This window comes from Coloeus monedula (genome assembly GCF_965178545.1).
Source record: "Coloeus monedula genome assembly, chromosome: 11".
Classification (NCBI taxonomy): domain Eukaryota; kingdom Metazoa; phylum Chordata; class Aves; order Passeriformes; family Corvidae; genus Coloeus; species Coloeus monedula.
The window spans coordinates 14,102,305-14,128,301 of record NC_138791.1 but is presented as its reverse complement, the minus strand read 5'-3'; the positions used below and the strand labels follow the sequence as shown (position 1 = coordinate 14,128,301).

The 25,997-nt window shown below is 43.0% G+C and overlaps 1 protein-coding gene across 7 annotated transcripts in view; it reads left to right on the top strand.

Annotated features, from left to right (window-relative positions):
- CADPS (calcium dependent secretion activator) overlaps positions 1-25,997 on the top strand; it is a gene marked incomplete at its 5' end in the record, with an annotated part of 209,926 nt that overhangs the window by 117,609 nt on the left and 66,320 nt on the right. For 4 of the 7 annotated variants that reach the window (XM_082288643.1, XM_082288644.1, XM_082288639.1 and 1 more), the window contains 5 exons: positions 6,401-6,537; positions 11,593-11,780; positions 21,783-21,884; positions 22,719-22,782; positions 23,533-23,656. In XM_082288643.1, the coding sequence (XP_082144769.1) occupies positions 6,401-6,537; positions 11,593-11,780; positions 21,783-21,884; positions 22,719-22,782; positions 23,533-23,656 (615 nt within the window). Of the gene's footprint in view, positions 1-6,400; positions 6,538-11,592; positions 11,781-21,782; positions 21,885-22,718; positions 22,783-23,532; positions 23,673-25,997 lie in introns of all 7 variants that reach the window. The other 3 variants (XM_082288642.1, XM_082288641.1, XM_082288645.1) reach the window with 2 other exon arrangements.

Genomic DNA, 25,997 nt, shown 5'->3' with positions numbered 1-25,997 from the left:
TAACTTGGTAGGGAATGATTCTAGCAGCAAGTGGCAGCTCTCTGGGTCACCCTGCATTTGGAGATGCTGGCCTGCTCTGACTTAAATGCATTTGTCATGGAGGGGTGCTGCTGTTCACTAAAATTATAATAAATTATTGTTTTAGCATGGGTCTCAGTCACCAGTCAAAGCCATGCTAGTCAAAGAATAAGCCAAGGGAATTGTTATTTTACTTTTTCCCACTGGTATACCTACTTTGCAAAAGATAAAACTCCAGATTTGTGCTGTAAGAGAGCTTCTCCTTAATTTGATCAGTCCTAAACACACCCAGTACAAATCCTTTTTTGGTGTTAAAATCTTCTGTAATATCTGGTGAGTGCCTGCTTTTTCCTTAGGAGGGAATAGCATCAGTGGGTCATGAGAGCTGGCAAATATGTATCCGGAGTATCTGAATGCAATTATGAGAAGGAACAGGTGGTGTCATCCCTCTTGGCCATCAAACAAGACTCCTTTTTTTCCTTCCTCCTCCTTTTATTTCTTTTTCTTCTTTTTTCCTATGTGTATGTGTGCGTGTGTGTGTGTACAAATATCCCCTTGGGTAGCAGGCAGAATTCCTTCTCAGCAGACACTTTCTTTTTTCTTTCTTTATTTTGTTTTCTACATGTCTGGATTTCCAAAGAGAATTCTTATCAGACTTTACCACAAAAAAAAAAAAACCAAAAAAACACAAACCCCAACCAAACCCACAAAAGCTTAATTTGAATGAAATACAGATTTTTGCCACTTTGAAAGAAAGAAAGAAAGAGTGGATGAATGAACGAATGAATGAGCCTGGGTTTGGCAACATTACATGTATTTGCACTACAATGCATTGCTATCTTATTAGATTATTAGTTTTGTGCTTTAATTGCTTTACTTTTTTTAGATAGTTAGAGATATCATGGGAACGCTGCTGTGTCTTCTGTATTGTCAACTTGCAGATGCTTCATTGCAGGAATGCAGAATTAAAAGTTAAATCAGTCTCACATAACTTGCATGAATTTAAAACTAGCCTGTAAATCTCTTCTACGTGCTTTAAGAAGCCTGGACCTCTAACTTATGAAATACAAATTCACATGTTTCTGCAGCCATCCAATTCAAAATATTCTTAAATAGTTACAAAAACGCTGTGAAACAATGTTTTATATTATAAATAGCTGTTCTAAAACTGTGTTTTTAACTTGCCACACAAGGAATTATGTAAGTGCATACTACAAATTCTTATTAATCTAACTACCAATCCTTAGATAACTTAGATTGCAATTCAGTGCCTCGTGTGTCTGGTGATTTACAGGAGCATTCATAATAATTTATTAAAATTCTAACTGAAGCAGAAAAGAATTTGTTTGAAGCAGGGGAAAAGCCATAAGCCACAGGAATAAACAGCCCATTAAATTTAAAACTATCTTCTAACATGCAATAATATGAAAGGTAGAAGAAAGAGCTCTTGGCTTTGCAGCTGAGAGGCAAATTGAGACTCCTGCATGGAGCCACAGCTCTGCGTGGGGAGGAGGTTTGGGGAGGAGGTTTACAGACCCCTGAGCACACACATGCAGAGGTGCAATGCCACAGTGCACAGTGAGGAGGGGACATGGTAAATCACCAGCTAGCACTGCCAGCAGCTCACTCATAATCCACCCAGCATTTGAATCCAGGTACAGGGATTTAGTGTCTCCCCCTCCAGAACACCAGTATTTGCTCGTGAAGTCTCTCGCTCCACACGGGCAAACCAAATGAGGATTTCAGGCACTTCCCTGGGTATTTCTTTAACAAGGCACAGCCCAAATGTGTCTGTGAGCAGGAGGGGACCCCACTGCCCCTCAGGGCAGGCAGTGGGTTGTAGTGGGCACTCCGTGAGTCACCCGCCGCAGTGCATTGCTGGTCAGGCTGGAAAAGTTCTCCCGCTTTGCCCAGCCAGGCCATCGAAGACTTTTCTAGAAATATCTGTAAATGAATAGCTGCCATCAATCATTGTCATTCCTTTATTTCATGTCTCCTGATGAGGTTGACTAGTGTCATTGTTTGTTACTGTCCAAACCACATCTTCATTCTTGTAATGTCAAGCAGATATGACAAGCACACATTTTCCAGATGAGTAAGATACAAAGTCACCTTTTAATTTACAGTTGTTTGGGTTTTTGTTTGTTTGGTGGATTTTTATTGTTTTTTCAATAGAGAAATGTGTTGTAAAATTTACTGAATTTTCAGTTGCCTTTGGTACTAAACCAAAGTCACTCATTAATGAAAAAAAAATAAATCTATATTAAGAAATTCTTACAATAAAATGGCTACCTACAGCCTTTTATAACAAGAATTCTTTTATGGAGCTTGTCCCCCACTATTAACTTCACTGCTCTCAAAGCAAAATCTGCCAAGATTATTGCTGGAGCAAAAGAAATGCAGAGAGCAGGGAAACACATTTAAGAAAAAAAAAAAGAATGAGAGATTTGACTGGTTTGTCTCTTCCTTTTTAAATAACAGATAGATAAAGATAAATACAGCCCTCAGAGAACCAAACAGTGGGATAGTCCTCTGGTTTGCATGATTCTTGTTATTGTTGAAATCTTTGTGTTCCTGACACTGGCAGATTTTTAAGACTCTAATTTCAAACACATGTAGGGAGGGCATGTGTGACAGGGGTCCAGTTAATGGAGTCAGCACAAAATGCAAACTGGATAAAAATGGACAAAATAAACTCAGCAGTATTCAAAAAAGGCAGTAATGTAGGGGACCAAGTGTGATATAAAAGGCCAGAGTCTGCAGTTTTGCAGAAGAAAGGTTTGTGGAGCCTGTGCTGGCCATGTCCATCCACTGGCAGCCTCCCTTCTGAGACCACCATCGAACACCTTTCAACTGCACTCGTGTGCAGCTTGTCTAAAATGTAAGATGACTTTTGTGGGCCTGCAGCAGCATTTCAGCTGGGGCCCCAAACAAAGAAACACCAGTAAGCTTGGCACGGCACCTTGGGAAGGGATTGCAAATTACTGGAGCATCATATAACTTTCTTCCTTTGGTTGCTCCTTCCTTTTTAGCTAGAATAACAGAACAGGGTCAAAAAAGCAGCTGTATTTGACTGAAACAATTAATTTAAAGTACTTAAAAATTGGCTACACAGTTTGGGTGTGAATATTAGCCATTCTCATTTTGTGCTTTGTTTAAAATCAAACTGTATAGGCCATTTTGAAAGAAGGTGGATTATACATAGAACTTATTTCATATGCAGATGTTGGCATTATTTTAAATTGCAGATATTTGTCTGAAGCAGAGTAATAATATATTTAGATCTGTTTTTTTCTTTTTGTGTTGCCTATGAAGTTCAATGTTTTTTGTATCATTTGATTCATTAATTTCATTTTTAAAAGTGAGTCCACTGGAAAAATCAAAACACAAAAATAAGTTGCAAGGTGCATGGGGTGTTTATTTAGAATAATTAAGGGAAGGTGAGTTTAGCATAGAATTGACTTCTTTAACCTGCTCCTTATTATTTTTAAGAATTTTGGCCCAGAGAAGCATCTGGCCCAGAGCTGATATTTCATTTAAAAGAAATACACATTTGTATTACCATTCTTCACAGTCATCTCCAGGTCACATCACGACAGCTGTGGGTGCTGATGCGCACCCACCCAGCCCTGCATCTCTGCTGGTGCAAAATGGTTTGGCCATGCAAGAGCTGTGGTCCTGGGCTATGCAGGGAGAGCTGCAGCTGCTCATCCTCCTCCCCATGGCAGAAATCCACATTTTAAATCACTGATTGAGCAGAAGTCATGTGCCTCATGCTTTGCTGGCCACTTGAGCTCACCTAATGCCATGTCTGATGTCTCTCTCTTCATGTGGTTGTTCTGAGGAGGAGAGATTTGGGGCAAAGGGGCTTTTGAGCAGGCACCCAACAGAAGACATGGCTTCAAAGTCATGAAAGTAAAATTGCCCCTGATTGTGGACAGTTGTGAAGGGCATTTAATCACTGTGTCTGTTCTCACACTTGGCAGGGAACTGTCTGTGCCTCTGCCTGGGGCAGGGAGATTGTAAAAAGCCCAGCCAGACCCTCAGCTATGTGGAAGCCAGCAGCGCTTCAGTCGGTTCCCACCAGCAGAAGGTCTGCTCTGTGCCCACCTTGCTCACAGAACGTAATGTGGGGAAAAGCTTATTAGTGTGGAATAAAAAATAGTAATTTCAAACATTCTTTCTAGCACATATGCTCAAAAAAGTTCACCAGCTAAAGGGCTAGAGGACTCTTCAAATTTCCAGCTGATTTACTCAGCTCTCAGAGCCTCGTTGGCTGAGCAGGAGGATTGACAGTGTATCAGGGCTCCTAATTGAAAAGTAATAAAATCTCTGAGCAAAGCTGGTAAATGAAGGCCTCCAGCCAATTTGTCAGCTTGCAGTCAACTCCGAGGAGCCGGGCAGAGCAGCAAGCCATTAAAAGTAGTCTGATAATAGCTGTTAAAATATTTTCTGGGCACTGGGGATGGAATGAAAACAGTACAGCCGAACTCTTCGGGAGTGAATGCAATCAAATCCATCTTGGCCCAAAGGGACAGAGACAATGGGGCAGAAAGCTGTCAAAACAGACAGGAGTCAGTCTGTGCTGCAGGCCCCAGGGCTGGGTGGGTTTCACATCCTATGCCCAGGGATGCTGGAGAGGTGCCATGGAGGTGATGCACTCCCCAGGGAGGTTGTTCCCATCCCCTGAGCCAGCCCTTGTGCTGACAACTCAGCACCATTAGCCGCTTCTTCTGTCCTGGTGCTGAATGCACAGACTTGCCAGCAGATGAGAGGATTTGGGTCCTGGAAGGGAGGCAGGGGTAGGGGGCAGCAGGACCCAGCACACAGAGCAAAACAGGGGAGCAGACCCTCAAAAATTAACCCTCTGTGGGAAAAACATCAGTGTTTATTCAGTGGGGTTATAATGAGGAAAGTTGCCAGCTACAGCTGAATTAAGTATTGCTAGCAGCTAATTGAAATGTTACATGTTTTAATTTGTCTGATTTCTTTCCAGTGGGTGATGTTATTTATACAGTTTGTATATAGATAACGACAGACTATACAGAAAATGTAAAGATTGCTACCCATGATCATTACTATGTGAGAGCACTGACACAAATGAGGTATTTGGAAAGATATGCCATCCTTCACAGCTAAATATTGAATAGAAAAACATATATAAAAGAACATTCTCACTCTCATTTAAAGCTTTTTTTTCTTTTTAATTAAGGATTTTTGGGGTTTTTTTCTGGTAAAGAGGGATTTTGTTTTAAAACAAATACAGTTACCATATACTCCTTGTGTGGAAAACTGCATTTTTGTGTCCTTTCAGCCACATTGTTTCAAGGCCACCCAGTTCCCCTAGGAGGCTATGAACAGGGGAAGGATTTAAATCCTATTTTCTTTGTCGAGGATTTGGCAAGAACCCATATAGTAGGAAGCTGAGCACAGACAAAACCTAGTGAAAGGTGTCCTTTAATTCCCCAGCCGCTGCTAGAACAAAACCTGCTCCCAGTGAGGTCCTGGCTGGCCGCACCCAGGCTGGCTTGGCAGCTTCATTTCAACTGCTGAATTTGGTGTATTTTTAGTTAACCATGTTGAGATTAATTAATTAGCCCCTAGGAGTTAGTGCCCATAAACGTCACCCAAAGCAGAGAAGTGTGAATACGTTGAGGCTGTTAATTCACCCAAAAATGGCAGCTCGTAATCTAGGCAGAGGAAATTCAGTCTCTCCATTGGGATGACTGGCAGCTTTGGCGCACTGTCGGGTTACTGCCTCTGTGACAACAAACTACATATCAATTTAACTTCTTAGCAATGCTTAAAAGAGCATCTTTTTATTTCAGTGAGGTAGCATTTAAAGTTGCTGTTAGGAAAAAAAATTGCCGTGGGGAAGACAAACATTGGCATTTGGAGGAAGAACAATGTAACTGATGTGATACCTAGAAAAGCTAGTAAATGTAGAGAAAAAAAGCTGTAACTTCGTTAGAATGGCAGAATCTATTACAATTAACCACAACTATCTAAATAGGAGCTAATTTACTTATGTGAGCCAAAATTCTGTTAACTCATAGTCTATTGTAAGATGCAGAGTGAATTCTTGCGTTTGTGTTCTGGTTTTAAGTACAGAATAAATGCACTATAATGAGCAGTTGACAAGATGTTAATTCTAAAATCTTTTGCCTAAATGCAATAATATAGTCCATAACTGATGCAAGTTGACAATGGGAGGTGAAGTGTACTGTACAGCCTGCAAAGAGAAAACTTAATGGCAATGGAGGGAAGAGGAGATACTTGGCTTTCATGCTTCATACTGTATATTTTTTTCTGTTGTATTTGTCAATTAAAATGTCTTATATCTCTCTAAATGGTGTCTTTCTCTATATGTATAAATGAACAGATGCAGATAGAGCTCAAAAGCATGGCATGGATGAATTTATCTCTTCCAATCCCTGTAACTTTGACCACGCTTCACTCTTTGAGATGGTTCAGCGCCTCACTTTGGACCACAGACTTAATGATTCCTATTCTTGTCTGGCAAGTATATTCTTTGGTCTCTAGTGATATAAACATCAAGCAGCAAAGTCAAACCTAGTGCGAGTGGGGGCTAATCCCCCTGTTGCTGAAGATTGACTTCTGTTTACACCAGGTTTGAATTTGGCCCAGAGGTATTTTCTTTTGAGAGGCTGCCTGCAGTGAACTGACTGCTGTTCTTCTCCAGTCTCACTGTCTTTATAATTTCTGTTTGCAATGTTTAAAATGTTTCTTCCTGCAAAGAAAAACTCCAGTGTGGGAGTGTGAAGTAGAGAGCAGTGTTTTGCAGCCTCCTGCACTGCCTTCCAGAGTCTTCAGGATGAAAGAACAGGGGAAAGATGACTGTCTGGTACCACCTCCCATGTCAATGGAGTCCCACCAGGAATAACTGTAGCCCAGCTTTGTGTCTCTTTATGAGCAGGGGTCCCAAGCAGGTAACAGATGGGACTGTGTGGATAACTGCAGTGCTGCTGCAGTCTGTCCATGCTCACATAGTTGCATGCCCATCCTGAGTACTCCCATGAGCAGCAGTTGCAGCTCTTTGCCCACTGTAGGACAGTGGCACTGAGCTGCTCCAGGACAGCTTGTAGCCTTTGGCTGGGGTGGAGTGCTTCAGGGCTCTTGTGCACTATAAGGGCTTAAATAACAAATAACCAATAACAATGCAACCTGAACAAATAATTTTTAGCATTTTCAATAAGGAGGATGAAGAGGCTCTTAACTTTTGAGAAAACAACATGATAAATCCTTTCTAGAGCATCCTGAAACAGAGGACATGGCATGGGACTGTTGCACAGGGTGGCACACTGGGGTGTCATGGTGGGCTCCTTCATCAGAAAGACCACACCATGCCAAGAGCCTTTGCCAGCTGTGCAGTCCCTGGAGCTCTCAAGTGCCTTGCTGTTAAAAGCAGCAGCCTGGGAACACAACTGAGCAGTTGGCAAGGATGCTGTCGGTCTCAAATCCTGCCCTCCACATCCCTCTCCACCATGGTGCTCTTCTCACTGTCCTGCTCCTTGCACCACACACAAGGGCCAATCTCCTCTGAAGGACTGAAATCCAGTAAATGCCACTAGCAATAGTGAGTTGTCACCTACCTGAGGAGAGGCAGGGCTAGGAGGAACAGTTGTGGACATTCCCTGAGGTAAGAATGGGGTGGGGAAAGGCTGCACTTTAGCTGCAGATACCCAAGTGGTACAAGTAGGCTTGGTGGGAGCATTGTCAGACCTGCAGCAGGTTCCTCACTGGTTCCATCAAGGTCCTTGCTCTGGCAGGCAGTGACTTTGGCATGCAGCTTCTGCTCTCCACGCATGGCTGACCCTAGGAAGACCATCCCCATCCATGCATGTCTGAGAGGTTGGCTTGCTGCTGGTTTGTCTCTGTGCAGTCTTGGGCCTGGTGAGAGAGCTGTGGCCATTGAATTAAACTCATGGAGAGGTGTGAGGTCATCAGTGAAAATGATTAACAATGTTTTTCTTCAAGAAACCCACCAGCCGCACTTCTGCTTGTTATGGAGATGTTTAGGCCCTTGCTAGAAGCTACCAGAGCAGTGGAGCTCCCCTCAGCACCAAGACTCATCCTCTTCGGAGTGGAGCATCACCAATTAACCATCTTCTTTCAAATCACCCATTGCAGTGTTGGAAGGAACAGAATAATGGCCTGTGTTCACCTACGCTTGGTTTCACGTGCTTCTTTATTTACTTTACCATGGTTTTGTACTGATTATGGTATGCCCTCAAAAACTGCAAAAGCTCCCACTATTCTTGCTGTGTCTTTGGGATGTTGGTGATAGCACTGTGCTGAGTTGGCTGGAGGAGCTGTGAGCCCATGGTAAGCCTGCTCTGTCCACTGTGTGCCACTGGGCAATTCTTATTCCCTACAGGACATTCCATGCAAGGTCCCACAGAGTTTTGCCTTGTCACACCTCTTGTTGTTTTCAAACATGGACATGGAGGTACCAGAGAAGACCTACCCTGGCATAACTCAGCATTGCCTCCTTTCCGTGGAACCAGGTTAAACAACACTATTGTGAGCCCAGTCGCAGACTGAGCCAGGCATCCCTAGGAAAACAAACAGCCCGGCTGACTCATCCCAGCCACGGCAGAAGTGATGTTTACTGTCAGAGAGCTCTGTGCTGGGGAGGGGGAAGAACAGTTTCTGCAGAGTTTACAGAGTGGTCTTGCCCATCATCCACAAAATTGATACTATTTCCTGGACTTTTGAGAAGAGTTTTCAGCTGTTCCAGCTTAGTATGGACTGCACACACATGTAGGTCTTCATTCTTTTCACTTGGATGTGTGTGTTGTTTCTGAAACTGCCCTCCAACTCTTCCCAAGACTTCCCCACCCACTGCCAGCATCCAGCTCACACAGCCATCTCTCTGCTGGAGCTCTATTGCCCATGATGTGTCAGGATTCATGGAATTCACATTATACAGCACAGCATGTACTGGGGAGAGATCTTCAGAGTACCCAGCCTAACTGAGATGATGTGAAAGAGTCAGGTTAAGACATCCATGAAACAGGCCGCCAAGATTAAGTTCTCTTGGATTTCCTATGATAAATGGGAAAATTCAGCTACTGAAATGTGAAGTTTCCCTCAAAAACTCTGGTTTTCTCAAAAGTTACTTTTGCCTTTAGAAAACTGGCCTATGTGTCACCAGCCCTGACCTTGCTTTTCCCAGCTCCAAAGCTCCCCTGGCATTCCCTGCTGGTGCTGGGACATGCCTCCTTATCAGAGCAGTTCAGCTTGTTGAACACAGTCAGTGGAGCTCCTTGTGCTCTGTGTCCTTCCTCCATTGTCCCTTCCAGGTTTCCTCATGTCATTGGAGACAATCTGTGAGGCCATGCTGAGCTGTACCTATCTGTGCTGGGGACAGACACCCCATGTGTCATCTCTGTCAGCTGCATTTGCCAGGCTGGCTGCGTGTCTGCTGGTTGGGCCAGGCAAATCTTCATCAAGAGCCAGGATCTGCCTGAAGATGTTGGGGATCTGTCTAAATACCGCCTTTCATCAAACCCTGGGGTTTTTTCTCGGGCTGTGGGGAGCAGCATTTACTGCTCCATTGGATCCCCGTTCAGCAGCGTTTCATTTCCTACCTCTGCCATACCAAGGAAGACCTCCTGGTCCTTCTGGGCTCTGGATCTGCTGCCTGTGCTCTCATGAGGTCTGGGGCTCATCACTGAACCTCTGAGCTCTGCTCACGCTTCCCCTCATTGCACCATGGCAGTGATTTTGAGTGTTTATCCCCATCCCTTCTGTTCTCCTGAGAACCAGCATATCCCAGACCCTGATTCAGGGGAGCAGTGTGGGATGTTCTAGATTACTGGGTTCAGCCTCTGCTTCCTTTGCCTCAGACTCTGATACTTGGCTCCAATGAAATCAGTACCAGACTTCCCCTCACTGTCGGTAGAGCCAAGATTTCACCCCATAGGGAGAAATGAGTTCTTTGTTTGTATTAGGTGAACATAACAATTTCAGCTGCACTTCTACCGCTGTATCCAAAAGCAGAACAGTCACGGTATCTCCGTATTTTTACCATTCCCGATCGTGAAAGACTTATGTGAAGAGAGACAAGGGATGGTCCAAGGATGTAATAAACAAGCAACATAAAGAACTTCAGAATCAAGCACAATACCACCAACCAAAAAGCAGACAAAAATACCATTAAAAGTGGTGAAGGCGAATATACTCCTCCCAAAAAATAGCCTTCCAGAGGGCCGTCCCATCTGCATTGTTCTGTGTCTTCATTTTGAAATGTGCACTTCTAGTGATCCCAGCACTGTAGCTACTCCCTATAGCTATCATTTTCCCCTCATTATTTTAATTCTTTTCTCAATCTGTTTTGGAGTTGGCCCAATAAGGATGAGCAAATCCTTCTCTATGTCTTTGAGCTCTTAATTGATATTTCTTCAACTCTTTTCAAAGCAGCTATTTTGGCATCTAGAAAAGATTTGGTGTCATCTGAGTGGTAGAAAATATATTTTAATCTTTCACAGCAGTGTTGTTTCTAAGATGTAGCATTTGGGGTAACAGATGGGGTGGCAAAGAAGTTGCCTATAGGGGCAGTGCTCTGCCTCAACTACTCTCTCGCCCGCTGCAGGAACTTTTCAATTAAATGATGAAAGATTTTGCAGCTTGATGCATTCCAGAGCTGCGTCTTAGCAATTGTTTAGCACCCAAATTTCCATGTAAATATTGACAATTTTGCAGCATTTTGAAAAGCAATCTACAAGATTATTCTTGTTCTCATTAGCGCCTTTCCCAAAGGCAGAGGCACGCTCCACTTTGGCTGTACCGGGACCTTCACCGGAGCTGTCTCCTTGCAGGGAAGGGCATCCTCCTTGGGAGTCCAGACGTTGCACCACAAGCCTTGTGTCGCCAGTCCCACCAGGACTGATACAAAGAAATGGTCTGAGGTTCCTGGATGTGTAAAGGAACCCTGCTCTTGGGCAGACCTCCCCTTGTTTCGGTGCCAAGGGGCTGGGCCATGTCAGAGTGTGTTGCCAGGGGCACGCAATAAGGACAATGGGAAATGTCCCTTTCTGATACTGCAGAATTGCAGTTCTCCATCTGCAGGACATTCCTACCTGCTAGATGCAAGAGAAGTCATTTTTCAGTGTAATCATCTGTCCTCTTTCCCCCAGATCAATCTTCCTGCTTCTGGCCAAATGTACAGTCCCATCCCCAGAATGAGACTACTGTTTCACACTGTTTAAAGAACCAAACCTTTGTCATCTCTTAAAGGTGTCTTTTTTTTTCCTTTGGTCTTTTTTGCTAGGTGCTGACATGAACTGGCCTAACTTTTCAGCATTTTAAATAACATTTCCCTTTAATTGTAGCATAATATGTTTTTGTTAATGGTTGCACTGAGTATATGCTGTGTTTGAGTGATGATGTACAGATTGTATTGTTTGAGTGACCTCTCTCCTTTTTCCTTAATGTAGCCTTAGGTTTGTATTTCTCTTGTTAGAACAGTTGACCACTACACCTCCAAATCTGATAGCCTTTGTATTTAATAACTTATATTTAAAATCAAGTCTCTTTATTTCTAAACAGGGCTGGTTTAGTCCTGGCCAGGTCTTTGTGCTAGATGAGTATTGTGCACGTAATGGAGTGAGAGGCTGTCACAGACATCTCTGCTACCTCAGAGATTTGCTAGAGCGCGCAGAAAATGGAGCTATGATTGACCCCACCTTACTTCACTACAGCTTTGCCTTTTGTGCATCACATGTTCATGGCAACAGGTAAGGAATTCTTCTTGGCTAGCAGCGCCCTGCCAACAAGGGATGACTTTGTCAAATATAGGTTTCCTTGGATAATGCACAACAGTCCCCAATTTGTTTTCACAGTGGATGTTTGGCAGCAGCATTTCTAGTGGCATAGTCAATTTGTTTGTTTGTTTCATTGCTTGTTTAATGTAAGCAGTAAAAATGCACATAGAGGATCCAGAAATGAAGGTTTTTAACTTACTTGCCCAGGCACCTGCTAAGATGCAGTTCTGAACAAGATAAGGTTGCAGTCCCTGTGACTGTCACAGGTTGAATAAATAGAAGTAAATTATACACTCTGCTGATTTAATTGCTGTGCAAGAGGATCTGACAAGTTGTAGCAGTGAAATTTTCAGCAGTATCAAACTTCAGTGCTCAGAAGGGCTTTAAGCCCTTGGGCACCCATGTCTCATTTAAAGTCCACGTGACGTCAGTTCAGAAATTGCTTAGACGTAACAGAAAATTGTATCTTGCTCTGTTATAAAGCAATTTAAGTTTCAGAAGAAGGCAGTTCCTTTCTCTCAAACGTGACAAACCTTTGATGGGAGGAACTGGAGCTGTGCTTTTCCCCCCTCTCTGTTTATTTTGTTGACAGCTGTAGCATCTGTTGCAGCTTCTTTTTCTGCTTTTTTTGTTAATTTATATTGTATACTTTGAGATATTTTGTATCCTACATATGCTGCTGAAGAAAGGAATGTTATAAAATAATTAGGTGTTTTCATATACCCTCTGGTAAATATCAACCTGAATTATGACATGCATTGCCCAGGTTTCACATTTCAAGGCTGCCACTTGGTTTTGCAGTTATTTTCATACATCTTGTCGTGGAAACCAAGTTTTGCTTCCTTAGTTTCTTTTTTAGTTCTGACTTTCCGTTGCTCATTCATTCTTTCTTTGCCAATTGTTGTATGATTTCAGTTGTTTCCTTTCAGCTTAAGTTCCTTTTGTTTTATTTTGAGGTTTTTCATGCTTTCTTCTTGTTTCTTTCACTTTTGCTGCCGGCCTTGCCCCTCGCATTTCAATCACTCCCCCAAGCCAACTCATGGCAGAATTACTTGGTGGGTCACAGCCAAGTGCAGACGGTGAGGGGGGAAAAGCCTCTGCCGCTGAAACGGAGACAAAAAAGGACTCCAAAAAGGAGTCCAAAAAAAAGAAAGAGCCCAAAACCCAGCCGAATCCAGAGCCAAAAAGGTAAGCGAAAAGTGTGCAGTGCACAGGAGTGTGTTACCGAGGGTGCCTCAGTCACTGAGCACACTGGGCAGTTGCATCCCCACGGCTCAGGGAGACCTGACTCTGGCATTCGGGTCATGTGCTCTCCTGGGAGCTGGATAGCGTTTGGGCACCCAAGTCCTGTAGGGGATCAGAGACTTAGGTTTTTAGGTGTGTGTTTAGAAGATGGCTCACATGGTGTTTAGGGGATGGGACCAGGCAGTGAAAGTGGCTGCCCCATTGCCTTTTGTCCTAGGGAGGACTCATCTCAGCAGACAGCTGGTGTGGGAAGAGGACCTGGCTCAAAGCCCATCTGGTCCATAACAGAGAGGAGGTGGGATGCTCATCACAGCTACCCCGTGTACCTCTGTACATAGTCCAGCACAGCCAGGGCTGAAGCCTCCTCTTCATCAGGGTTGGCGGCAGGAGCTATCTGATGGTATGGGCCAAGGTGACAACCTTCCATTCCCTCTCCACAGGGCTGGAGATTGTGGCCTCAGAAATATGTCATGCTTTCAAACCAGTCCCATGCTATACAGCTGTCCAGGGCTGTGTGTGGCTGCTGTGCTGTGCCGGGAGCTGCTGGGCACTACCAGAGGGGCAGTTTGGCCGCAGACGGGCTATTTCAGTCACTCATTTAAAATATTCCAAGAAAGGAATGAGGTGTCTTGCTATGACTTAGCTGTCTTTAGCTGACAGTTGACTTCACATCCAAAAGCTGAAGGTTCATGTTCCTTCTTGGTCTGTGCCGTCTCTCTGTTGCCTGGGGATTGCGGGAGGCTCTGTGTGGGAGCTGCAAGGCTGCAGCATTGCGTGTTCCCACCAAGGGCAGGCTCTGGTTAACACCCAACAGTTTGTTATGGAGTCCAAGGGGTGCAGTATCTGGCTTTTGCTACCAGAAGGTCACAGAAAGGGACCACGGTGGGTCTCAAAGAAAAACGTGACTTCGTATCTTTCGTTCCTAGTCTAAGCAATATGAATATATCTGAGTGGAAGAGTCAGGATTTCTTTTCAGAAAGCTGTTAAGGCCACATGCATCGTGCATGTGCGAGCTGGCTGGCAGAGACCGATTGAAAGACAGTGTTTACCCATGCAGTTGCAATGTGTGTAAAGCTTGCTTTAGCTCTGTCCCTCCCTCCCACCTGCTGTGTCCATACATTGCTTGTTGCCTTATGACTGGCCCTGCTCTCCCCAGGAAACTTAAAGCTCTTGGCTGAGCTGAAACTTTCCATGTAAAATTTGTCAAGGTGGCACACCTGCCCCAGGACCCGGCACAGCATTCAACAGAACATCTGTGGAGCAGCCATGCATTGCATTGCTGTTGGGATGCACAGTGGTCTGGGAAAGACTGTGTTACAAGATGTTTTTATTTTTGACAAAGGCTTCTTTTTCCATTGAATGTGGAGAAGTGTTGATTTTCTTCACAGAAAAGAGTTCCTTCACTTTTAGACAGTAAAAACCCCTGAACGGATGGTTTCGCTTTCCCCAGGATGAGGTTGGCTGTCAGACAGAATATGCCACCCAGTAATAAAGGTCGAGCAGTGAGGTAATTTCATGTGGCTATCAGTCTCCTGTATTAGCAGCAGACAGTGATGGAGCTGAGGTGGGCTGTCTGTTTGTATCGTGTTTGCATAAGGTCAGGCAGTGAGACAACAGTCGCTTGCAGTCAGCGGGAAGTGCAGGCAGGCTGCAGTGCGGATGCTGAGGACACCCTGAAGGTCAAGGCTGACAGGATGACAGGCGTCAGCGTGGGGATGATGCCTCCTCGCCTGTCCAGCTCCTGCCTCGGCAGCACGGCCGCACCGCAGCCAGGACGGGAGCAGGAAGGCTGCTGGTGGAAATGCACCTCTAGCGTGGAGCTGACCCTGCGGCTGCAGCAGGTGAAATGGTCAGAATGGGATTTTGTGGACAGTTTGGAGCCCTGTTGCCTTACATGTCAGAGTTTGGTCTTCCCCTCCTTTGGGCTCATGTATCTTATTCAGACCCCTGACATGATCTCTCCATACCAAGGCTGTACATCACTGCTATTTGCATGACAGTCACCTTAATTTTTCTCTTAATTTCATCTTTTTCACAAGTAGAAATGGAGTTAAATGTAAATTACTTGCCCCAAGTTTCACTTCCTGAGACACCTGACTATGCAAATTCAGGGTGTGAGGAAAACAGGGACCAGCAAGAGCAATGTCCACTTGGTTTACTGTCCTCAGGTACTTGCTCTTCACTGAGACCAAGGAACTCAATGCTTTTTAATTGTTGTGGTCACTCATTAGCTAGTAATGGAGTTTGGTCCACTTGGTATCACAGGATGCCTTTTGTAAAGACCTATCATTATGAAAAAATGTGACTTCTGATGTATTTACATAGGTGACAGGTAATAAAGACACAGAATTATCCAGACATCCAGCAATACAGGTTGTATGTTTATTGACGTCTCTTTGCTTTTGGTACCACCACTATGTTGCTTTTCTTTGTCAATAGTCCTCCAGACAACTAGAAAAGGCAAGAGCAGGAATGGTTTTGAAAAGACACTGTGATTTGGGATAAACTTCTGAAAGGATTTACATGGGCACCAAGGTCTTTCCCTGTCTTCTCTCTCCAGGTTTTCGCTGTCCTCATGTCAGAGGGCTGTGACAGTATTGCCAGTGTTGTTTGACACACAAAGAAGTGATGTATTAGAGGAGCCTCACTGCTTCCCTGTCTGCACATGGGAGAGGCATTGTGGAACAGAAAGTTGAGCTGCGCTTTTCTAGGTCCAAAGTTAGTGCCTAAATCTTGAGCAGTGGTTCCTGACCCTTGCAAAAAAGTGTCTTTCAGGAATGGCCTTGGTTTCACTTGTGCATTTTTTTGATTTAGGCATAGAATAGAGCATTATTTTTAAACTTTAAAATTAGCACCATGAAAAACTCTTTTTGTGCTTGTTAATCCCAAACTTTTAAAAATCAGACTTAAATATTGATCGTTTGCATGCTAAATATTAGCAGACCGAGCTTATCAAAATCAGGATGCTGGACTGAATTCCCTCCAGTCTAATAACAACCAAACACCACAATATTATGCAAGTTGTTCAATGATGATTTACCTAGGATCCAAGCAGCTACAAGTCTCTCTGTTAATTAACTGGGTATATTAGTGACTTCCCTTCCTTCTGTAAACTGGCCTCAAACTTGTTTTCAAGAAGAAGCTGTTTCCTTAGCTAATGTTACCATTAGCTTTCATTACTGTTTTTACTACTGTAACCCAGCAGAAATAATGCTATTGTCATAAACCTTCAGGAGTTGAAAACTCAACATGACATACCTGCAATTTTTTCCATTATACTGTCATTACATATCTGGTCTGTTTCATATAAAGATTTCCACACAGCTAGTTGAAACAAAAGAAATACAGGATTATTTTGGTCCCTTAAGTAGTAAATACATAAATACTTTATCATGATATCTTCGTGTACTTCCTTAGAGCTTTGTGTTGAGTTTCCACATCTCATTCAGATGCCCTGCCCTGGCTGCAGTAAGGCAGGTTCAATCTGGCAGGGTGTAACCCTGTGGTGAGGTGCCGGCTCCGTGTCCCATCCAGCTCCACAATCAGCCTGTGGTGACACAGCAGGTGCTCCCACTGTCTGTCGGATGGGATGCGCTGCCTGTGCTGAAGGGCTGGCTTGCCAGCCACCAGCAGGTCACCAGCTCAGTGTGAGAGGCTGACGTGATTCATCACAATGGGTGTAGGATGGCAGGGCTCAGAAACCATCCGGTGCCGGCACAGTGCATCAGGGGTGCGGATCGCACATGAGAATCAATGAGCCGTGACTTGGCTTGGTGCTGCAGTGTGGAGGAGAGCCCAAGTGAAAGGAAGGCAAGAACTGGGAGATTAAATGGTTCCCATGCTTGGCAGTACCTCATGGGTGGCTGGGGCAGTGCCCAAGAGCGCTGGGGTGAACAAAGGGCTTCTCACCAACATTTCCCACACGGTGTGAGTCCCCAGAAGAAAGTGGAGTAGGGGGAAAATTGGTGTTTGCTGAATAGGCTTTTTTCCTAGGGTTCTAGGCAGGTGGACTCCTTCAGGTCTGGTCTGCTGGGGGAGATGGGAGAGGCGGCCGTGATCCTGCCCACATCTCCAGAGCCTGTCCCCGTGCAACCGGTGGGACTGCACGCCGGCAATTCTTCCTGCCTGGGATCCTGTGAAAGCCTCTCCTGACACATGCCGTCCAAGGCACTAATCATCGATGTTTACTGTATAGCTCATATGTGCTGCACCTGGCAACCAGCAAGGGAGCTGAAGGCAGCACGTGTTTTATATTTGAGTTGTTACTTAAAAAATCAAATTATTTGCATCAGTTTTTGACATTGTTTTTTTCCCTCGGCTCTGCATGCCAGGGCTCACAGTGCATGCAAAGATCTGCTTGCTATGTGTAAGCAATATTTTCCCCAGGAAAAAAAAAGTGTAGACAAGTTAAACATAAAAGGTGTAAAAGATGGTATGTCTTTTCATTTAGAAGCCGACATGGTATTTCATGGAGGCTTATGTCAAAGAGATTAACGCGCTCGAGCTTTACTGTGTATTTATAATTGCATACAAATGCATGCTATTGCTTCATATATTAATCTTTGTTAAAAAAATCATTTTGATATATTTGTTTTAGCAGCATAACTAGCCCTGGGGCACTGGGTATAATTAGAAAAGGGCATGGGGGGGGGCGGGACTTGTAGAATAAAGCAGTGGCCTTAGGATCACAGGTCCTAATTATAATTTATAATTAACCCCAGGATTTGCACAAACCATCTAAGCTATACAAGGAATATCATTTTTGCTGTTTAAATTGCAACCCTTTTTTTTTAATTTCACCACCTGCTTTGTTGATGATGTTGTTTTTGGGCTTAAAACTTAAAAACATGGGGGGATTAGGAAAGTGGCATTTAAAACTTTTCCTATGAAATATTTACAGTGGGAATTTACTAGTTTAGAGCCAACACAGTGAATCTGCAGCAGAAGGAGTGATCTGAAACATGTTTACTTATAATTAAAAATCTCGTTAGTTATTTTTCTTGCCTTTTTTGCCCTTTTACTTTCCTCTCTGCCCACAACTTCTGCCGTACACCTCAAGTACCCATGAGCAAGAGCTAGAGAACTGGATGGAATTGTGTCTCCACACAGATGGAGACATTAATGTTGTTTGTCCAACTGAATTCTTAGACCCAAACCCATTTTGTCCCTCATGCATTTGTATATACTATGTACATCCAAGACTTATTTTTCACCCTTTTGCTCTCCTCTTACTTCTCATCACTGCTTCAGTGCAATAGTGATATGGTTGTGGATTGTGTGTGAGAACATCAGTTCCTGCAGCTGCAAGAGATGCTGCTTGCTGGAGGAGTTGGTGCTTCTGTGCATGAGATCAAATAGCTAATATCAAAGTTGAGCTGGAGACCTTTGCTGAAAACAAAATTACCAGTAAGCATCAGAATGAGCTGTGCAGCTTGAGCTTCTCCTGGGGATTTTTTTCAGCCCCATCAGCCATGTACTGAAATTTTCTAGAGCACAGAAGTGAGTCTTAAATTACAGTGATGCTAAGCTGTATAGCCTTTGTGTTCTTGCAAAAAGGAAAAGAAATATGTTCCCTCAGAAGGATTATATTTTCGAAGTATATTTGACTTGAATATTTAATTAGGTTTCAAAATTATCGAGCTAATAATTTAAGTGGAAGGCTTTGGGTAGTGTTTTTCCAGTTCTATCTATATCCTGCATTTGTCACTAATTAATGAGTTTCTAATGCTTCAGCTTCTGGGAAGATGAGCAACATAGATTAACATAACTAGTAAATCCAAAGATGTGCAACTGGGTTATAGTATTTGAAATTTGACAGAAACATTGGAAGTATTATTATTTGTGACATGGCTCAAGATGGGGGATTGTGAGGAAAGCAAAGATGACAGAACTGGTGCTAACCACTGTGACAACAACTTGAAAAGCAGCCGACATGACATCTTTCCTATCGTGCTGACGAAAATGTCAACTTTGTGAAGGACAGTGAGAAAATGGTTTGCCGAAAATTTGAAAGGTAGATTCAAGAGATGCTCATCATGTCAGATGCAATATAGTCCACAGCTGGGTGAGAAAGGGAGTCCTTGCTGTGGTGATGGCTTTCGCTTGGCAGGCCCTTCCAGACATCCACACTGCTCCAAAAATGGCTACAGCTGACCTGTAGATTGTCTCAAGTTTGCATGAGACATGAGAGTGACTTGTGCTTACACCCGGCGTGGAGGGACTGGTGGCTGGAGCCACTGGATTTGTGTCCTCCTGGCTCACACAGATGCTAAGAAAGGGAAAGACCAAAGGATTAAGCTTTCATTGTGTGTGTGTGACTCAGGGATTTAGTTGGCATCCCTTCAGGTGTTGTGACTTGGTCAAAAGCCACACTGGCCAGAGGTTTTCCCTCCAGAGCTCACCATTTGTCTTTGTGTGAGTCAGTGATGCTTCCAGAGCTGCCACTGCCCTGCAAGGACACAACTGATACTATCAAGTCAGCCTGTGCGGGGTGCCCACCAGAAGTTGTTACATGGTGAGTGCTTTGAGTACAGCAAGAAGCTGAGATTCATGTGAGAGGGCTGCAACCCAGCCCAAGCTGTCAGATCCTGCCATTAAATCTCACCAGTTGAGGTTATTGACCCAGAAAAGGGTAACACAATTTTCAGACCGTTTCCAATCCCTCAGCAAATCACTACTAGGGCAGGCAGCCTTTCCTCCCTTGTTTTGTCAGTGTTGACACAATTAACCCAGTGACACTCTGAGCTGTTGTGGGTACAGGGGGAGGACTGAATGCCAAAAGTCAAACGAGGGCTTCAACCCTGCACCTTAATGTATGGCATTTATTGTGGTCTGCCTTGATTTATCTCTCTCTGCCTGGGAGCAAACCAGGCACTGTGAGGTGCACAGCATCACAAAAAGCATGGACATCTCTATCTGAATATTAAATATTTTATGGAACTTTGGAATAAATTATATTAAGCATGTTAAGACATTAATTTTTGCTCAAAATCTAATTTGAATTTTTTGTGGCTTGCTCATTTCTTCAAAATAACTAGTACTAATTAGTTACTAATGAGACCAGATCCATACTTCCAAAATTGTTTATGAAATGTGTTCCCCAGCTGAGACATTTTATCCAAGTTTCAGCCTAAATCTTTTTTTCCTATTTTTTTCCTTAATACACAACTCAATTTGGCAAATAATCAAACAAAGATTCTGATTAAATGCTGTTTAACTTTAAATACATGCCCTGGTATTCAAGTCTTTTTCTGTGTCTATGTTTCAAGTTTTATTTAATGTATATTTAGCTTTAAAATTTTGCAGTAAATATCATGTATGGTTTGCAAGTTCTTCTTCCCAAATGTTTCAATGGTTTATTCACCTGTGTTGGAATATCAGAGTTCATATTTATGATATTAAGAGCTTACTAAATGTAGGGTTGAGGAGAAGTTATTGCACAGATTTTATAGATTTTTTTTTTTATAGATTTTTTTTTTTAAAGTTTAGGGCCTTTGATTCTTTAAGAGGAAAATAAAGCCAACCAATTAACCCCTGTCAGGAGGTTCATTAGAAGCTTTGTAATCCCTTGCCAAGTCTTTTGTAAAATCAAATCAGTCTAGTACTGCGGATTTATGCAGCTTAAGATGAGCACTGGAGGAGGCCTTTAAGTAAGAACATTTGTTCAATTTTAAGACATCTTACATTACCTAAAGAGTGCCTGTGCCAGCAGAGTTGCCCAGGAGTACACAAATCCTTAGACTTTGCTCTCCAGCAATAGAAAGAGTGCCAATGATTGTGTGCCTGACCAATCCCTTTGGTGGATGGATGGATTAGACTTGCTCTCTTCCTCTTGCCTGGGATGCTGCTGTGTAGTGGATTGTGCCATGTGGGTGTGGGGGAGAAGGAGGGGATTTCTGCTCTCAGCTCTTGGCAGGGTTGGCATCAGCAGAGGTATGGAATGGAAGAGCACAGGGACCACGGCATTATCCAGCCCCACAAAGAGCCTCGGCATGGATTGTCTGCACACTGTGCTCTGTGAAAGATGAGAAATATCCCAAGGCAGCAGGATCTGGGTGTCTCACAACACACTCCTGTGCACTCCTTAAATACAGGAGCATCAAGTAGTCTGAGAAAATTTGTGATAAATTGCATAATGTGTTCATTTTTATAAATTAAAATTAAACGCCCAAAGAGGCATCGCATTTTCAATGCAAAATGCATGTCACTCTTTAGGCACATTTCAGCAGAATATATTGAAGATGGTTCACTTCAAGAAATCTCTATAATGGGGTGATTCAGCGGTTAGAAAGGAGTGCAGAATTTTGTATTCTGTTTATATGTATGTCTGTCATTGATATTCTTTTATACTGTGAATTGTGTTAAATTAGCAGCTGAATTTTTCTGGAGAAATTCAGTCCCTCTTTTGCCAGCAACGGGCTCAATCCTGATGTGAGGCATTGCACTCCCTGCATATACCTGTATTTAGAAGGAAATCTGCTTTTCCCAGCTTCTTTAATAATGAAAGTAAGGGGGTGGGGAGGTGTCCATACATAGATTACCACTGTGAGAGAGGATACCAGTTTATTTGTTTATTTTTGATTCCTTGGCAGCAGTGCTGCTGCAGCCACCCCTGTCTCAGCATGGCTCATCCTTTGTCCCAGGTCTCACAGTTGGTGAGGTTCCTTTTGGAAAGGGCAGTGTGCTGCATGCTGAGGTGGAGCCTGAGTCATTGTGGCATTTCTCCTGCAGGCCTGACGGGATAGGAACTGTGACCGTGGATGAGAAAGAGCGTTTCGAAGAGATCAAGGAGCGGCTTCGTGTGCTGCTGGAGAATCAGATCACACATTTCAGGTAAAGGCACAGAGCCCAGGGTGAATGTGAGAGGAATGATTCCTCACAGCTCCCTCCTATAAGCAGCAAAGCCAAAAGGCAGGTTTTGAATGCATACAGGAATTTTGCATAAGTGACACAGACCTACACAGGGCAGTGAAGCGTGTTCATAGCTGGTATGTGATTTTAAATATATATCCTTTAAAGGATATTTCAAACCATCTTGCTCCCATAGGCATGGTAAAGCTGTGGATTTTTTCTAAATTATAACAACAAAAGATCCCTTACCCTCTTACTTCTCTGTTCCTCTCTGCTCAGTTATTACTCTTTTATCTTCTCCCCAGTATTGACAGGCAGGGCTTTCTGCAGGGATGTCAAAGTATGGAAAAGGTTTGATACCCTCCCAAAAAGGGATGAGTGGCCCCCAGCACACTGGTAAGGTCAGGCAGGTTGTGCACATTCACACACAGATGGGTGATGTGCATTACCTGTACCCTGGTGCATCGCCAGGTCTCCAGCTGGAAGTAAATGTCCTTTCCAGAGGAGCTTTTCCCCCCCATTTTTAGAAGAAGATGGTATTATCTTTCTCCAAGGAGACCTAAAAACTCTCCAGGTGACACCCAGATTTAAGAAACTGCTAAAACTATCAGCTTATTACTAACCCATATTTTCTTTTGCTGCCTTAGTGCCTACACCAACAAACCCTTTCAGAAAGTTACCCTATAGAAAGACTGCTTATTCCAGGCAGAGAGACTAGAGAATTGCTTGGACATATTTAGGAAAGCATCCTTATCACTCAGGAAAGGCTTGTTCATGTGCACTTGGTCTAATGCTAAGATGATGTGCTTTTTCTAGGTACTGCTTTCCATTTGGCCGTCCAGAGGGTGCACTGAAAGCCACTCTGTCACTGCTGGAAAGGGTAAGCATAGAAATAGTAGGGGGTCATTAAAATGACCTGTATTCATGTATCCTTCCAACTAGAAAAGCCTGAGAAGCTGTTGGCTTTGCATAGGACATGTAATTAATGATAGCTTACACTGAAATGTGGGGCTTGGGTGGGATTGGTGTCTCCTGCCTCAGCTGAGAGGCAGGTGTGTAGCCTGACCACTAAAGGCAGCACAGCCTGTGTCTGTGTTAACAGATAAGAGTGAAGGATCTGCCTTGCAAAGAGCCATACCACAGACCCTTGTCAGCAATGCCTGGCTGCTGCCTGGTGAAATTCCCATCTTGAGGCAGACTTGTTCCCTCTGGATGTATAAAACCTGCTCACCATGACCCTCCCCATCCCCATTCCAGCATTCCTGCTGCTCCAACATCCTTCCTCTGCTAACCTGCAGTATGGCCAAGCCCAGACCCAAACACAAATCAGTCAGTAGAGCCTGGGAAGGGCAAAACATTGCCTGGGACTGGGCAAATTGTGATAGATCTTAATGTCATACCCTAAAAACTCATAACAGATTTCAGGACATGCCATAGAGCGTAGATACAGAAGGGGAATAATACAGCACAGTCCCACATCTCAGGCTGACCAAGGTGACCTTGTAGTGGATTGTACACATGCCCTGAGAGCCACACAGCACTAGCATAGGAATGGATGTTTGTGCTGGGCTTGGAGAAAAGCAGTTCTGTGTGCCTGATGCCACAACAAATCAGATTTTCTTGTGTCAAGGTTCTGATGAAAGACATAGTTACTCCGGTCCCTCAAGAGGAGGTAAAAACAGTCATCCGTAAATGCTTGGAGCAAGCAGCTCTAGTCAATTATACTCGACTATCAGAGTATGCCAAAATTGAAGGTAAGGCTCTTTCTTTGTGAAATTAAAATTTTTCTTATGTTTCTAGGTGGCAACTGTGGCTGGGAGCTCTTTAAAAGAAGCTCATTTGCTATTTATTCTCTTGTAAATAAAACTTGTGATTCAGAATCATTTTTGTGGTGTTGGCTTCAGAAGCAATTAAGAATGGAAGCTATGCAAAACGTTTCTTTTTCTGTAAAAGAGAGAGGAAACAGTTAAAAAGAACTGTGGCTTTTTTTCCTTTGATCATTAGTGCATTTGGCCAGTGGTGTAGTATTCAGACTCGTCGTGGTTTAAAAAAACAAATTGCAAAATACTTGGGATGTCATCTTTGCAGCTGAAGGTATACTGCAGCTAATTGCTTGTGACATTCAGGAGACAAATGAAAAATAAAAAGCTGAAAAACTGTTTAATCTATGTTTAATCATTTGTAGCCAATTTAAAATGTCTTTTTTTCTGGGAGTGTTTCATTGTCTTTGCAGTTTGCATTGCAGTCATTGATCAGTGATCCCATACTTGCATCGGATTTCTTTCTTGTCACTCTAAATCTGGCAAAGCTGATATTATTGACCTTTTAAGTTATGGCAGAATAATAATCAGTGACCAGAGACACATGTAGCCATCAAAAAGACATTTTAAAGTTTGCTGGAGGATATGTGTTACTGAAGCTCTATGATTCAGTCGTTCTTTATATGTTATCAGTTTATGTTGGTACCTTGTTGGCTGCTATTCCCAACTTGAAACTCCCACTCAACTTTTTCCAAGTTCCCAATTACTTAAACCTGTGTGTTCCAGATGAATGGTATGTTCTGCTCTAGACTCTGGGTTTCTGTTGTGTGTGATGTGAAGCTTTCCCACAGCCAAGATTATTGTTGTATCCCTATAGGACAATATTGAGAGGAGAAAAAACAAACAAACTAAAACTCCCTCTGATTTGTTCTTAGTTCTTGTTTACATGAAAAATTGGGTTGTTATTATACGGCAAATTGTCCAGGTTCTGTACATGACATGTCCTCTCTTTTTCCTTTTTTTTTCTGTCTAATGATGCAAATTGTGTACCAGTGGTAATGAATTCATTGTTATGCATCCAGTGAGAAACACTTAAGAATTGGGCACTAAAAGGATGTCTATCAACTCTTGACTTGGTAATGAGTGACAAAAATAGAGAAGGAACAAAGGTTTCATAAGCACTGTATTATCAGACAATTTATCAAAGTACTCAACTTCAGAGGATACTTTAATTGGTGTATTCTGTAAAATGCAATGTTTAAATATACTTGACAAGGATGGAGAAGGACTGAGAATCAAAAACAGCTTTTCTGTTGATGGATGCTTCTACCCTGGCTCCCTTAGGTTCTCTGTATAAGTATCACTAACTCGTTGGTAAGATTTGCTCTCTTCTTTCAGATAAATCTATGCAAAAACAAACTTTATGATCTGTAAGTAAAAATGCATTCATTTCCAAAGTAGAACAGTTAGTGTGTACTTTTCCTTTTGTGCCTCAATTCTTCTTGGTTGTGTTAATTATCTGCCCTCTCTTTTTGCACTGTGACTTTTAGGTCTGGGAATACTTTGAAGCAACAAACGTGGTTTTTTTTCCAGCTGCCTTTTCAGAGAAATAGTTCATTCCACACTATCTGCTCTCCTCTGCTTTTCTCTTCCTTTATCTGTGATTGGCCACAGCCACTTTTTGATGCTATTTCTACAAAAGTGGTTGTAACACCAATTTCCAAGCATGCTGGGATTGTTAATTTGAACAACCCAACATCTACCAGCTGCATGCATCAGGTTTTCTCTCATGAGCATAGTCCACTGTATAGTCAAATACTTCCTTAGAAGAGCAAATGACAAGTTTACCTTGGTGAGACGTGTTCCTGTGTGCCAGACATGGCTTTGAAATCTTGCTTTTGAATGACATTTGTATAGCCACATGTTTAAGGCACATTTGTCAGAAACGCCGAACCAAATCAGTGGCAGCAGTGCTTGAGGCTATGCTTATGAAGAAATACCTGTGAAATAGATACTGAAGGCTGAAATCCTTAGTATCTTGGAGCCTTAAACCAATGAAATTTTATTTCCCTCTATTCATGATGTTTTGATCATTATATTCTTGCAAACAGTTTAGAGCAAACCTCTAAAGTCATGGTCACAGCCTCTCTTGTGACTCATGGGCATGCTGAATGGTTAATCCAGTAGATCTCAAATTTTAACCCTCTTCTTTTTTTTTTTTTTTTTTTTTTTTTTTTCCCTTCCTTCTTTTTATCCTGTGTGTATCCCAAAATACTCTTTGGCTTTCCTTTTAACCTGATATGAAGTTTTCCTCTGACCTATAGCTTATAACCTC